The sequence below is a fragment of the Chinchilla lanigera genome, unplaced genomic scaffold (assembly GCF_000276665.1).
Source record: "Chinchilla lanigera isolate Chin_1 unplaced genomic scaffold, ChiLan1.0 scaffold00118, whole genome shotgun sequence".
NCBI classification, from domain to species: Eukaryota; Metazoa; Chordata; class Mammalia; order Rodentia; family Chinchillidae; genus Chinchilla; species Chinchilla lanigera.
This window is the reverse complement of record NW_004955519.1, coordinates 610,308-625,554: the sequence shown is the minus strand read 5'-3', so window position 1 is coordinate 625,554 and position 15,247 is coordinate 610,308. Positions and strand designations below refer to the sequence as shown.

General features: G+C 38.2%; 1 protein-coding gene and 1 pseudogene across 3 annotated transcripts in view; one reads left to right on the top strand and one right to left on the bottom strand.

Moving 5' to 3' along the window:
• Nhs (Nance-Horan syndrome (congenital cataracts and dental anomalies)) overlaps nt 1-15,247 on the top strand; it is a 323,137-nt gene that overhangs the window by 293,798 nt on the left and 14,092 nt on the right. For all 3 annotated transcript variants that reach the window (XM_005409131.2, XM_005409134.1, XM_005409133.2), the window contains exons 4-5: nt 12,045-12,107; nt 14,162-14,354. In XM_005409131.2, the coding sequence (XP_005409188.1) occupies nt 12,045-12,107; nt 14,162-14,354 (256 nt within the window). The remainder of the gene's footprint in view (nt 1-12,044; nt 12,108-14,161; nt 14,355-15,247) is intronic.
• Nucleotides 80-670, bottom strand: LOC102028122 (annotated as a pseudogene).

The following is a 15,247-nucleotide window of genomic DNA, read 5'->3' as shown; positions in this document are numbered from 1 at the left end:
GGGCTTGTGAATAGAGGAACTCCCATGTTCTAGTTCTTAGTACTAGAGAGCAAGGGACAATTTTATCTCAGTGCCTTTCTTAGTCAAGAAACCAGATGCTCATTTTCTGTTTTATGTTACCTTCTGCATAACCTTAACAAATTCGTTGAAAGATATGGTGCCATTCCTATCGTGATCCACTTCCTGGATCTGCCTGTCCGTGATGATGCCCAATTGCTCCTTTGAGATATTCATTCTGACGATCATGCTTATATAATACCTCTAACAGTTCACCATGAGAAATCTTGCCATCTTTATCCAGATCACACAATTGAAAAGCAAAGTGTAGTTTGTTGATCCGGCTGTTGAGTGGTTCCAATCTATTCCCATCTTTGTTCTTTGCATCACTGTCAATAGGTTAGAAATGAGCCAACAATCTTATGAATCCATGAAAGTTGACCTGATCCTCACCATCTAGAAAGAAGACACTGATTATCCAATCTCCCGGGGGATTGATGGCAAGTTCTGGAATCTGCTGGAAATCTTCCCAGCTGAGAGGCCTGGTCTCTTCTTTCTCCAGGCTGATGAACCAACTGTAGAGGCAGGCAATCTGACTGTGGGAAAAAACAGTCTCCTTCTTGGTGACCTTGAGCTCTTCATTCCTAAGTAACTTGGAGGTCTGAAACCCCATCCTAACCAGGGAACTATCCTGACAGAAGCAACAGGGTAAAGCTAAAAGCAGAAAGGACTATATAAAAAGTTGTAGCTGGTGTGGTGGTACACATCTGTAATCCCAGCACTTTGGGAGGTGGAGGATTACAAGTTTGGGCCCAGCCTAGGCGATTTAGTGAGACTGTCTCAAAAATAAAAAATAACAAGGTGGGAGGGACTTGGGAAATAGCTCAGTGGCACAGTGCCTGCCTGACAAGTTTGAGGTCATGAGTTCAATTCCTGGTACAAAAAAATACAAAAACAAGGTGAGGGTGCTAGGAATGTAGCTCAGTGTAAAAGCACTGGGTTCAATTTGCAGTACCACAAAAAAGAACTCTAACTAGTAATTTTATTTTTCACAAGGGAATGAATTTACAATTTTGAAAGTATTATGTGTGCATAGTAAGATTGAACAAATAAATAAATATACTGTAGGTAATGAGTCAGGTGTTTCACTCTTAGAAAAACGAAGTAAAAATGAAAAAGAAGGAATTCTAGAATGAACCTTGTGTCATTGGATTGGACTCTGTCAGTATAAATCCATATACATATTCATATGTATACATATAGCTATAGATGGATTAGATATAAAGTAAATATATGTGTGCACACATATGAGTATACAGAAATATATTTCCTGGCTCTGTCACTGAGAGGGCCTTAGGAACAAAGGTACTGTACTAGCAAGAAGCACATCTACTGTCTAGATCTTGTTTCTAAATACCATTCTTTAATAGGAGGGCTCCTTGGAGAAAAGATTTTTTCCAAGGTTGAGTCAGGGAAAGTATAATACAAACCTAGACTATCATGTGGTGCCAGAAAATAAAGTTCTCAAAACTAGTATTATGGCAAAAGAGCACAGAAGCCAACTTGAAGGAGCTGCCAATGCCCAAATCTGGTACACTTCAAGAAATAAAATAAATGAAAATGGTAATAGATGATAATATATAGAACAAGATAAATATATATGAGTCACACTTGTATGAATAAATAAATTGGGTAGATAAATAAATGCAGAAGAGGAAACTCTTCCTTATAGAAGAATTCTAAAAAATGTAGAAGTAATCAAGGGGAACAGATTATCAGTAGCCAAATACTACAGTAATAATTTTTGCAAACAATAATCATCAATGGATGTTAAAGTTAGCTGAGTGAAAGTATGTTTAGAAAGAAGATGATCACCTAGTGGTAAAGTTTCTCCCCAAAATTGTTAATCACAAAGAGAAAATAGTAATTTTGGCTAAAGAGAAAATAGTAATTTTGGCTACAGAAACCTGACAGACACCATCTTAACCAAATGGTCAAAGTTAACCTCACCAGTAATAAGACACTCCTCTAGATGAATTCCTGATAGGGTGCATTGAAGAAACACTTCTGTGGGACTCTTGCCAAAAATTACTCAGTCTAATCATGAGAAAACATCCAGGAAGCCCAAATTGAAAGAAATTCCATAAAATAATCGATAGTATTCTTAAAAACTATCCAAGTCATAGAAGATAAAGACTGAGGAACTATCAGAAATTGAAGGACACAAAAGAGATTTGACAACTAAATGCAATGTGTGGTCCTGGATTGAACTCTAGATGAGAAAAAGGAGGTCAGTGAGAAAACTGGCAAAATTCCAAGAAGGTTTAGATTAATTAATAGCATTTATCAATGTTAGTTTCCTGGCTTCAATAAATATACCATGGCAATGTAAGATATTAACGTTAGTAGAACTGTGTGGGAGCTCTCTACTATTTTTTCAACTTTTCTGTAAGTACCTTCTTACTCTCGTAACCTGTTTTAAGAACTTCTTTCTAAAACTGATTCTGTCCATCAAAATTAAGTCTTTATCTATCTTCATCTTAGCTATTTCTCTTTATCTCATATGCCTTGTTTCTTCTTTAAACCAGTTAAGAATAATTCTGTGGTATGAGGTTCTCTCACAGACAAATTCTTCCCCAATTCCAAACCTTTCACTTCTTTATTCTGACTAAAGAAATAAATTCAAATCCTAAGTCTCACTCCCCAGGTTTTTTACAATCCTAGAAAATCAAGTCTTAATGTAATTTTCAGATGGATTTCCCACAAACTCTTTGCCTAGACCCTAGGCCTCAGCCAAACCAAATTTCGCTTGCTTCTCCAGAAAATATCTTACACTTGTAAAACAATATCTCCTCCTTTCATGTCCTGTCTTCCATTGAAGGCTTTGATTTATTCTTTCATTTTGAAAAAAAGAATCTGAACATGTACTATTCATGAGTACTAGAAGGATACCAAAATGAATAGAACAAAATCTTTGCCATTCAATACAGTTATATTGTATTAACTATAAAGTGTTAAGACTTAACTGGTATATGTATATTGTGTATGGTATATGGGATGGGCTGGTACGACTAAACTTCATGAAAAAGGTAGCCTTTAAGAAAGCTTATCGAGAGAGTAGAATTTTGATGTGAATACTGAAAGGAAAAGGATTGCAGGCTGAGGGAACCTCAAGAGGGAGGAAAACATGAGTTCCAATACTTTGCTTTGGCTAGTGCATTGGATGAGAGAATGGAGGGTACTAGCTGTAATGCTTCAACTGACCAGATTTTGAAGGATTTTGAGTGTCAGATTACAATTGTTGAACAAGCCTACCAAATTATTGAAGTGTTTTGATCACATAAATAAAAATGATCAGAAGAGTCTGTGTTTTTATGAAAATATTGTTTAGGATCAATTTCCTCGCTTTTTAGAGGTCCATTTTTGATGTAGTAGGAGAGAAGTTGATATTAGTCTCAAAGAGATTGCAGGAGTGACAGTGATACCTATTACATCTCCCATTTTACTGACCTGCTTGGCCTTTGAAGCAGATGGATGGTTCTTGGAGACTGGCTGAAAATAGCTGGTGGCTTTAGATGTGGCTCTTGTTTTGATGTCTTGATTTTCTTAGAGGAAATCAACACAGCACCTGGTATATGGAATAATACGGAGATTGATCACAGCACTTTCTTTTTCCCTCTATGCCAGTTTTCAAGGAACACCAGAAGCAGTTTGTTTTTGAGACCATGTTAGCTCTTCTCCCCAACATAACATAAGCTGCAGAGATCGTTATCATGTGAACAGCCCACAGCACATCATACTGGGTCATATTTTCCTGGTGGGACTCAGGAAACAGAAATAATAAGATCTTAAGATGACTTGGACAAAGCAAGCCAGGAGGCAAAAGCCTTGCACTATGTGTTTTATCAACCAGGGTTCAGTCAGGAAACAAATTACGCTGTTATTTTAACAGAGAGAATTTGACATACAGATTATTATAAGATTGATTAGGCAAATGGGAAACTGAGATTGTATGGAGATAGTAGTGGCAGTAAGAAGCCAACACTCTTAGAGCTGGGGGAACAGAAGGAAAGGGTGGGAGCTATTAGAGCAGCCATCCAGTACTAGAACCCAGACTTCTGAAAAATGCCATAGCTGGCTGGTGCTTGTGCCTCAGGAGCTCGAAAGCTCAGAAGGTCCAGAGCAGATGGGAACCAGACCTCCAACTTGGGGATGCTGCCAATCTCAGGCCCTAGTGGTGGTGCTAATGCATCAGGATCTCAGAACGACACAGACCTAGTAGACCTTTGAGAAAGGGGCATTGCATGGCTGTCTCTGACTGGCATCTCTATACAACATGATGAGGCTTGTTGTGGGCATGGGGAAACAGATGACAAGTGAAACCAACTGCCATATATGGGGTAAAGGTCCATGGCTGGGGTGATGCTAACAGGAATCACAAGAGCAAGGAATCCCCTTCCTCCTTTTCCAGCCTTCTAATCTTCCTCTTGTACCTCTACTGTCAGAACTTTATAGGGAGCAGCTGACAAGAAAGAAATGTTTGGAAAGTCTCAGCATCACAGAGAAGAGTACAGAAAAATAGGTTTGGAGTTGACAGACAATAGCTTCAAAACCAGCACAATAGCTAATGAAAGCATTAGCCAATGAATCTGGTTCATATTAAAATATCATGAGAAAGAAGCAAATTCCCTGCTGCAGTTTAGTTTTGAAATTGTTTAAAAGAGTTTAGTTTTGAAATTGTTTCTTTCTCTTTTAAGTATTATCCTGGCTGTAGAACAGTCAATAAAATTACTTGCCTGTATACATCATTACAGAATATTCTCAGGTTGACATTTTCTTGCATGCACACAATTTAAAGTATAGGCAGATAATAGAATACTTCTCACAATAAAAAGGAATGAATTATTGATGTCCATAACTTGAATAAATCTCAAAGGCAGTTTTCTGGGTGAAAGAAGCCAATCTCAAAAGGTTACATACTGTATGATTCCATTCTTATAAAACAAAAAAATAAAACGAAAGTGATGGAGAGAAGATTACTGGCCACCAGGGTTAGGAGTGGGTAGCAGTTGTGACTATAAAAGGGTAGCATGGGGAAGTTTTGGTAGTAAGAGAACAGTTCTCTATCCTGACTGTGGTAGTGGTTACATGAATCTATTCATATAATAACATTCATAGAGTTGTATTCAAAGTAAAGGGAAAGGAAAAATGCACATGTCGTGTGTGTGAGAAAGTCTTCTCTGTTTTTACTTTTAAAAAGTTGACTATGATGAGGTCAAGTAGTCAAGTATGACCCTGCTGAGATTTTGCCACATCTGGCATGAGTTACCAGTGCAAAGTTTTACTGGGAGTCGAACTGAATGGGCAACATCTCCCTGCCCCTGGGCTCTTCTGTTGACTCACACCACTGGCTTAGCTCATCTGATTTGAGTGAGGGTGTTTGTGCTGTTGGTAGCAGTTCAAAGACTCTTTCTTCCCTGCACTTCAAAGCCTGGCCTGCCTTTGCCTCACTCATGTCTTTTATTTGGTACCAGCAACCTTTGAGGATTGATGGAACTGAGTGGCCTTTGGCAGTGGCTCCACTCATTAGCAAAGCTTGCCACACAGAATGAATAAGATACTCACTGGCATCAGCCTCACAATGATTATGGCACAGTGGGCCCTCGTTTGTTCTTCTTGACAATAAAGAGCGGTTCCTGTGGATAAATGACTGAGCTGTCCAAGCAGCACAAAGTGTTTTCCATCCTGGACTCCCTGTAATCCTCTTTCCTATTCATGTGGGGACTACTTTCTGCAAATGCCTCCAAATATAATTTTGTTATACTTTGCATGTTTAAAATGCTTCACTAATAGGACATGATTAAACAAAACACTCTAGAAGTTTTAAATATGTAAAATTTTCTTGCATTCTCTTATTCTAAGAGTTTTTGTTCCATTCCAGTTGAGATCAAAAGGAGAGAGATGTTTTGTAATTACACACTTTCTTTCAGAAAGCCTCTCTTTGAGTGAAACTGTACCAATGACATTGTCATTCAAGCTTTGTCATTAAGAGTGACTTTCACACCCAAAATGTTGGCCAACAGAATGGGATGCAAAAGTGAACAAGCACCTGCCTGTTGTGTCCGGCTTCTTTTGACCCACAGACTTTTTTTGAGATCAATATTGCATGCATTGATGGTATGTTCTTTTGTATTACTGTATAGTATTCCGTTGTGTAAATATAGTATCCTACAATCTGTTTCTCATTCTGCTGTTAGCAGATACCTTGGTTAATTTTAGTTGTAGGGCTTTGTTTGTTTGAGCTTTACTGAGAAAGCTGCTATAAATATTTTATAAAAGCTTTTTGTGAATATATTAATTGCTCTTCTATGTATGTAAGAGGGAATTAAAGGTTAGATATATGTTTATTAGATACCTATAGTCTCCAAAGGGACTATACCATTATATACTCCTCTCAGCAATTTATGACAGTTCCAATTGTTCCACATCTATGCTGGTACTAGGTATTATTAATCTTTTTTAGTTTGGCTTCTCTAGTATACAGTAGTGTATCAAAATAGGTTTAATTCAAATTTCCCAGTCAATAATGATGTTATGCACCTTTGTATATGCTTATTGGCACACACGCGCGTGTGTGTGTGTGTGTGTGTGTGTGTGTGTGTGTGTGTTTTGCCCTATATTTGTTTTTTCAAAGTGCCGTTCAGGAGAATCAAGGAAGTGGTAGTAGCTATACTAGTATATTTGACAGGGAAAAGGAATAAAAATATGACTTATGAAAGCAGACTTAACAATGATAAGATGTTTCCAAAGCCACAATATTTATGCTTTTGGGTGTTTAAAATAGATGGCAATGTATGAACTGGTCAAAGAATTCAGTAGACATCTGTTCCCAAATATCTCCTTCTCTAGTGCACAACCATTGTTTGGAATTGTGCTTTGGAAATTTAGTCCTAGGGTTTTCCATGAGGAATTCTCAGTATCTTAATACACGTACATGCGTGGGTTTCTTTCTCACTTCACAGAAGTGCAGTGTGAAGGGTTTGAGCACTTGGCATTAGGGATCGCAATGCTAGTCAGGAGTGCTATATTTAGGCCCTTTGGAGAAGCTGACGGCCCTAGCTCTCTGGGACAGAGAGTAGTGATGAAGGACAGACCTGGAAGGGGAGGAAAGGCTTAGGACCACAAGAACACATTGTGTTCCCTGAACTTCTACCTCATTTTGCTTTGCCATGGTTGTTTGCCTTGTGAATAGTGGAGATAAAAAAGGGAAGAAAGAAGCACAGGATGAATTTAAAATGATGTTATTAAACATGTTTAGAATTAGGAGCATAGTGCCAGCCTAAGGGAGACTTTGAGATAGTCTTAAGGGAATAAAAGTGCTATGTGATTGTAGCAACAAGAGTGACATGTGAAGCAGGAGTTGCCAAACTTATTTAATCCTTTGAGAAAGATCAAAGCCGTTCACATTTATGTACAACACATCCACACACAAACTCCTGCGCAAAAGAATCTGAGGCAGATGGGGGATCTTCCATCTCACAGATGGGCCATACTATGCACACAAATGCAGGGACTTGATATAAAGATGAATAAGACCTGTAGTAAAGTGACAACAAAAACTCATATCACCTCACTAGAAACCAGTGTGGCTTTCAATGGACACCTTTGCCCTAAGGTTTTATTCTTGTATTCCAATGTACTGCAACACCCAGTTTCCAGTAAATATTTCTCATGTTTAAGATAGCATGATAGTAATAAATCAGCTCCGAAAGTTGACTGCTATTAATGCCATGTGGTATCAGTTAGATCACAAACTGAAGCCAATTTTTCAAAACATTTCCTGCTGGAATACCCACAAGATTTTAACAGATGTCTTTTGGAAAGATTTGAAGCAAAGTAAACCCCCATCAGCATATAAAATGAAACCTAAAAGAAAGGGAAATGTAGAGTGAAGGAATTATTCTTTTTCTTCTGGCAGTAAAGACAGATTGGGGGAAATCTTGAAATCTTTGAAGAAATACTTGTTCATATCCACAAAAGTGGAGAAATGAACTTTTCTCACATACACGCCAGAAGAAAGATTGAGTTTTGTAACTATTCTTTCAGCATTCACCAAAGAAATTTCTTTGACTATTTTTGAGTATACTGTTTGTTCTTTTTTATTCTCAATACTGGCCTTGTATAGCTCTGGATTTTGTTGAAGCAATCTCAGGAGCAGCTACAAAATTGATTTCAGGGCCTGATGAGGCCTACAGGGGCAGAAATGGAGTGAAGGCATCAAACAAACATCTTTGTTGGGTACAAGATACCATGACTTGTATTGGCTGATTCTAACATTTTGAAGTCTTAGACCCCTCAAAATCAGTGGTAGAGGGCCAGGATGGGAGCCTGGCCAAGGGAGGAGAAATTATTCTCTTTTTTTCATTTTTCAAGAACATTTTATTATGAACATCTCAATCGTGCAGAAAAGTTGAAAGAATTGTACAGTGAACACATATATATCTGTGGATGAGAAATTATTATTATTTTGAATCTGACAGTTTCCACCAGGGCTGATTTTGACCCTAATCTAGGAAATGCTCACGAATAAATGAAGGAGTGATCTATTAGTACTCTCCCCACACATTTATTCTGGAGAAACCAATATTTACTGCCACTCCTACTGTGAGTGATAATTCTAGAATCAGGAGTCCCTATGGATGTACTTCTACTATCTATTCTCCTGGGTGCTTCTTGTTCATGTTGTCTTATCTCCTTCTATGCTTTGTTATCTTAGACTTTTTCCTGGAGGTTGTCCTGAAAAACTGTATGTGGATAGAAATCATTTCTTAAGGACGGAATTTGTTTGTTTATACCAGGTACATGGGCGGAGCTACCAGTGCAGCAAATACTTATGGAGCATCATTAAAGTTTAGAAATACAGTTATGAACAAGAAATGATCAGTCCTTCTCTGAATAAGCAGTGGGATCCACCTAAATAGAACTATTAAGAATAACTTAATTCATACAAATTTGATCAACATCCAGATTTTCTGAATCTCAACCATCCACACCCATTAATGAGTGTCATGCTGGGCCATGAAGACACGCCCAAGGGTTACACTTTTGCAGTCTTATTTCTTTGATAACTTAGAAAAAAATTTCTGTGAATGAATATTGCATTCATCATACAAAAATCTAATCAGAAAAATTTTACTTCCTTTAACTGAACACCAGGAAAGAGGACACTTTCAAATACTGCACCAAAGCAGTTAGTAATTCATGGCAAAAATGAAACCATAACCCATTTTAATATAATAAGCATAAACACTCTAAGTCTGCAGACCCTCTACAGGAACTTGAATGACTGTGTCTAGGTGGAGAAAGCAAAGACCCCAACCCTTCCACACCCAAGATCCAATACCCAGTTTCAGTCCTCACAAGCTAGAGATTGGAGCTACTATCAAAATAGTAGAGAGGCTGATTAGCTGATGCATAATCTGCTGTAGAGTGTAACCCAAGGAGGCCTTGACTTAATCAGTGACCCAAACTCAGTCTGTGCTATCTCTCTGGATTTGGTCATGACCATCCTCAGTCACTTGAAAATATTACTTCTTGTTTGTTTAATTGAGTGGGAGGGTTTTTTGAGCAGAAAAAATTCACTTCTCACCCCTTACTCCTAGAAGAAAATACTCAGTTGGAGAGCTGACTTAACTAGATTTATGATAAACTACCAAACTTTGCATATTGATATTCATATCATTTATATGTTTTCTGACCTGCAGTTTCCTGCTGTGTAATTTTTTGAAAATCCTTTCATGAGGCACCAAAGCTTTTGGTTTCCTTGAAGCAGGTGCCTTTTCCATGAAGGCTTCACTTTTATCCTCCCTTTTGCCTACTGGTTTTCTCTCTACATACCACAGTGTCTTTTTTGAGACCTTCACATCATTGTCTGTGGTTGATTCTTAGGAGACAACCAAGTTAGTTTCTGAACTCAGGCCACATCTACCATGTCTGTCAGCTGCTTTCAGTGAGGGAGTCATAGACTCAACAAAATTGTTAGACTTCATAATATCTGGGTCAAAGTTAATTGGGCATGAGGAGATGAAATCTGCCCTGCTTAAAGATTAATGTGCAACCTCATCAGTTAAAATCCAGAAACCTGGAGTGCCACTTCCTCCAAATGCATGTTTGCCATAGGCTAAAGAATAACTAGACAGCTGAGTGTGGTGGCACACACCTGTCATTCCAATACTCTGGGAGGCTATACAGGAGGATCCCAAGTTCAAGCCCAGCCCAGGCAACTTAGTGAGACCATGTCTCAAAATTTAAAAAGGGGGTGGTGGTACTGTTGCTAAGGATCTGGCTTAGTCCAAAGGCCCTGGATCAATCACTAGTACCAGAAAAAAACAAGAATAACTCGGCTCACCAGCCATCCATTCTGAGCCTCTGATGGAACCAAGGGCTTCTTGTGGCTTCCTATCTTTGTTTTTACCCATTTCCACTAAAAAAGTAATTATCTGCTTCCCCCTGATACCTTGAACATGCCTCTTACTTTATAGGGGCTTCTCATCACTATTAAAACATGCAGAACTGGAGCTGGGGATTTAGCTCAGTGGCAAAAGTGCCTGCCTGGCAAGCGCAAGGTCGTGAGTTTGGTTCCCGGTACTGGAGAAAAACCAAAAAACAAAACAAAACAAAACAAAACAAAAAAACACACACAGAACTGGTATCATTCAAGTGCACACACAGTCGGTGAGTTTTTACCATTGGGGAGGCACTTTGCTGGATGAAGGACTAAAAGGAAAAATTTAATATTGCTGCTGACCCCTAGGAATTTACAATCTAATAGATATATTTGGGGATAATTTATGTCACATTAAAACCAAGCTACAGGTTAAGTGTTATAGTAGAAGCCTAACTGAATCCAAAGCTGATATGGTTTAGTGTTCCAAAGGGTTTCAGTGTTGCTGGGTGTGATGGTATGTGTAATCTCAACTACTGGGAGAGTCTGAGGCAGGAGGATCCCAAGTTTGAGGCCAGCCTGAAAAACTTAGTGAGTCTTTGTCTCAAAATAAAAATTTTTAAAAGTGCTGGGGATGTAGCTTAGTGGTATAGCACTTGCTTAGCATCCATGAGGCCTCAAAGGGGTTCATGAGGGTTCAATCCTCAGTACCCCAAACTCCTTAAAAAAAGTTTCAATATCCTTTTCATTAGATCCTGAAAGGAAAACACTAGTTACCAGATTATTGTACAAACAAGACTTGCCACTGAATTTGCAGACCCAGTACAAAATGAAAATGTAGTGTCTCTTACTTGAAAATTAAGAATTACAAGAATCTCAACACAGTGACCGTGTAGTGTTAAAGGAAGTGTGGGAGGTCTGTGGGACTGCACAGAAGACACACTCAGGGAACCTTGCCAGTCTTCAAAGGTAGTGCATCAGGAGCTGCATTTTGAACAGACTAGCAGAGGAAATTATACATAAGAAATTTTCTTCCACATAGTTCACAAGAAAGTAAAATTACTGTAAGGTAAGGAAATAACTCCGTCTTTCCCAAATTAGCAAAAGGGGTTGAGGTCTAAAAGATGGAAAAATTAGGATTTATGAAGACATTTTCACATATATTTCACAGCTACAGGGTAAGGATAATCATAGTAGTTGTAGTAGTGGCCAGCGCTAACAAATAGAGCTTATTGAATGCCAGAATTTTTCTAAATATATTATATACATTTACTCATTTAATCCTCAAAATAGCCCTCGAGGGTAGATGCTATTATTTTCTTATGTTACTCTGGATGAGGAGGCTGATCTTAGAGAAGGTGAATAACTGTACCTGGCCACACAAAAACTAAGCCCAGTAGCCAGGATTTGAAGTCAGGAAGTATAGCTGCAGAGTCTGCTCTTGACTACTACTTATGTTGCCTCTTAAAACTAAAGACTCACTTAGAAAGAAGAAAGGAGGTACTCCTGTATATTCATTCATTGATATCATAGATTTGGCCTAACCAGGGTATACTGTGTGTACATTTTTAATTTTTTCTTCTTTTGCATTTCATGTTCATAGTTTAACAGCACCCGTTCGCCCTCCCCCACTGAGTGTTGCCACATGGCCCCATGGAGTAGAAAGGTATTGGTTCTGAGAACATTTCTTTGCAGCCCTATCCTGCTATCTCCACACACTCTCCTTCTCTCCTTTAATTTTATTGCAAACTCTCTTGTCTCTAACTAACAGTTGTTCTTGTAAATCATTTTAAAGAGTGGTATTTTCCTAACTTGAATTAAATAAAATATAATTGAGACACCCATGCTATTGGCCATTTTCCCATTTACTGCCCCACCTCCCAAGTTGCAATTTGTTCAACTCTGTTCAACATGGGTATCACCTGTCGCCGCTCCTGGACTTTGTAGTTCCGAGGAAAGAAATTCCAACTTGCCCTATATTTATCAGAACTCTAAAGGTTCAGCTTTTCAAATTAAAAAATGAGAGAGAGAGAAAGAACAGGACAAAAGGATTCTCTGGCAGCCGGTTATCCCTGTCACCATTAAATAAAAAGTGCTTTTGGCTGCTGGTCAGAACCTGTAGTCAGGTCACTGTCCTTTCGTCTTTTCCCAGTCCATTGTTATTCAAGGAAGGAATCGCCTACAAAATGAGGCCTCTGGTGGTGGGGGTTTCTCTCTAGCTCTGTTCTTGCTCCATTGCTGGCTTGCTAGCTCTCTCTCTCTCTCTTTCTCTCTCTCTCTGCATGCACCAAACTTTTTTTTTTTCTTTTTGGAAGTTACCTAGGAAACAGTCTTTTGTGTTCGAACTTTATTTGAGCTATTCGCTTCGCTGGGAAATCTGCACAAAAGCTGAAGAGAGAAAGAAGGTTGCAATATTTTACTAAAGCGTTCATGGCGAACACATCTTTCCCAAGGGGGGAATCATATCCTGTTGGGTGTGTTGGGGGGCTTTGCAGACACCTCTGTGAAGGTAAGTAAATACCGGGGGTTATTTTAAACAACTGGCTCTGGAATCTACTCTTTAAGGGGACTTGAGAGCAGTTCATCCGACAAAACAGCAACTCCTATGAGTCAACGGGGCATGATGTTTCTAATTGTGAGGATGAGAATTATTTTTAATGATCCTGATTTTGAGGCAGAATATTATTTAAACCTTACTAGAATAAGAGGAAAAATATTTATTTTATATAGATACCCACCTTCCTCCAAATTGTATCAAGAAATAAAACTAGGCTCAGTGGTAAAAACTGGGTCTTTTAATAATCTGGTCTAGAAACCCAATGCTGAAATCAAAAGCATGACAGTGCCTTTTTAATAATTTGGACTAGGTGACCAACCCTGGTATAAAAGTTAGACAATATTAATATTTATTAAAGGCTTGGATGGAAAATTTTCAAATGTCATATAGAAATAAAAGCCTCTAACTACACAGCTGGAAGAAAAGTTTTGTACTGCAAAGCTGAAAGAAAATAAACTAGGACTGCTTTATCCTTCTAAATTTGAAAAAAAACCCACTTGAATCATTTCCCCCAGTAATAACATTTATATTTCCCAGTATAGTTGGAGGGGTGCTGTTCACTTTTGTTTTTCCATGTGCATACAATGTTGATGAAGCTGAGTTTTTAAAATGTAATTTTCAAAAATTGTCCTCCTGCAGTGAAATTAATTCCTTGCCTTTTAATAGCCTCCTAGATTAGGTTGGCTTGGCCTTTAGGTGTTGGATTCTGGAATGTCTCCTGACACCAGGTCTTCAGGTACATTTTCTGAACCTTTTCATTAGGCATCTGACTCATTTTCCTCCTTTCAGCCTATACATCTAGATCTCTCAAGATTTTTGATAGGAATTTATGCTGAGATAAAGAGCCATAAAGCAAATCAGCCTTTCCCTAGATTAGAGATGGGCAGTTTTCTTCAGTTTGAAGTTTGGGGATTTCTGACTACTTGGTCTCTCTTCCCAATTTCATTTCACTTGGAAAGCATGTTTATTTGGCCCATTTTTTTTCCTTTTGTATGGCTTGACTATTGACAAATTAGTTGTGCTTACTAACTATTTCTAGGAATTCTTCCTGTGTCCTAAAAGCTTACTTTTGACTTCATTTTTTCTTATCTATTATGACATTCCTTCTTGGTGTGCTTATGTACAAGCTATGATGGTTGAATCTCGGTGTACTTTGTTTGCAGTCCCACCCCCCAGAGGATGAAGAGACAGATGTCATGTTAGGGCAGAGGCCGAAAAACCCAATACACAATATCCCTTCTACACTGGACAAGCAGACCAACTGGAGCAAAGCACTACCTCTTCCAACGCCAGAGGAGAAGATGAAACAAGATGCCCAAGTGATTTCTTCTTGCATTATTCCCATCAATGTCACTGGTATCATTTTATTTTCTCTTTTTTTCTTGCAGTTTGTCCCCCTTAGGGGCAGTTGGGTTAGAATATGCTGTGTAATAAATATATTCAAACCCTGTGCTGTTGGGTCTATCACCTAAGAATACCATTTTGTAAACAAATAACACCTTTCTTATCAAAATACAACCCTGAAGATGTTCAGTACACTCTTGCAAAGTTCAAACATCAATTTCCATATGTTTGGGTGGGCCACATGTTATGTAAATTACAGACAGTTTCTTTTTAAAAAAAAAATCACTAAATAGATCTTTGGCCATAGCTTACTGAAATAATGGAGAAAGCGGCAGTGATTAATCAGATGAGAATGGTGTGTGGCATTGCAAGAAAGAAAACAGCAAAGCCCAGGGTTCTAAAACTGTAAATAGGGTCCTGTTACCCAACTCAAAAAATCTGTTTTCATGTTTCCTTGGATGAAGGTTGGGTTTTTTCAGAAGACCAGTTAGGCTTCTGAATTGATTTTAGGGATTTTGACCTAAAAATATGGCTATCTAGATGAAGGGCAAATTCGATTTTCAAACCAGCAAGCCTGTCTTCCTTTCATGCTCTACTTTCCTCTTCCAGTGCATGGAGAATTTGAAGATGAGGTAGGTAGAAAGGAGCCTAAGTGTACCTTTCTTCAAAGTTTATTAGCAGCAATTATAAATTCCAGAATTGGAGTTGGTAACCTTAGTTGTATGTCAAATAATTTTTAAAGATAGAAATTAAATGATCTGTTTGTTGGGCTTTCTTTAAACATCTCTAGTAGTTATATTTTAACTTGTATATTGAAAATTTCAAAACAACCATATTATGACTGATTTTCATGTTGGTACCATGTGATTGAAGATTGCATGTCCCTTAAGTGCATTTTGGACACA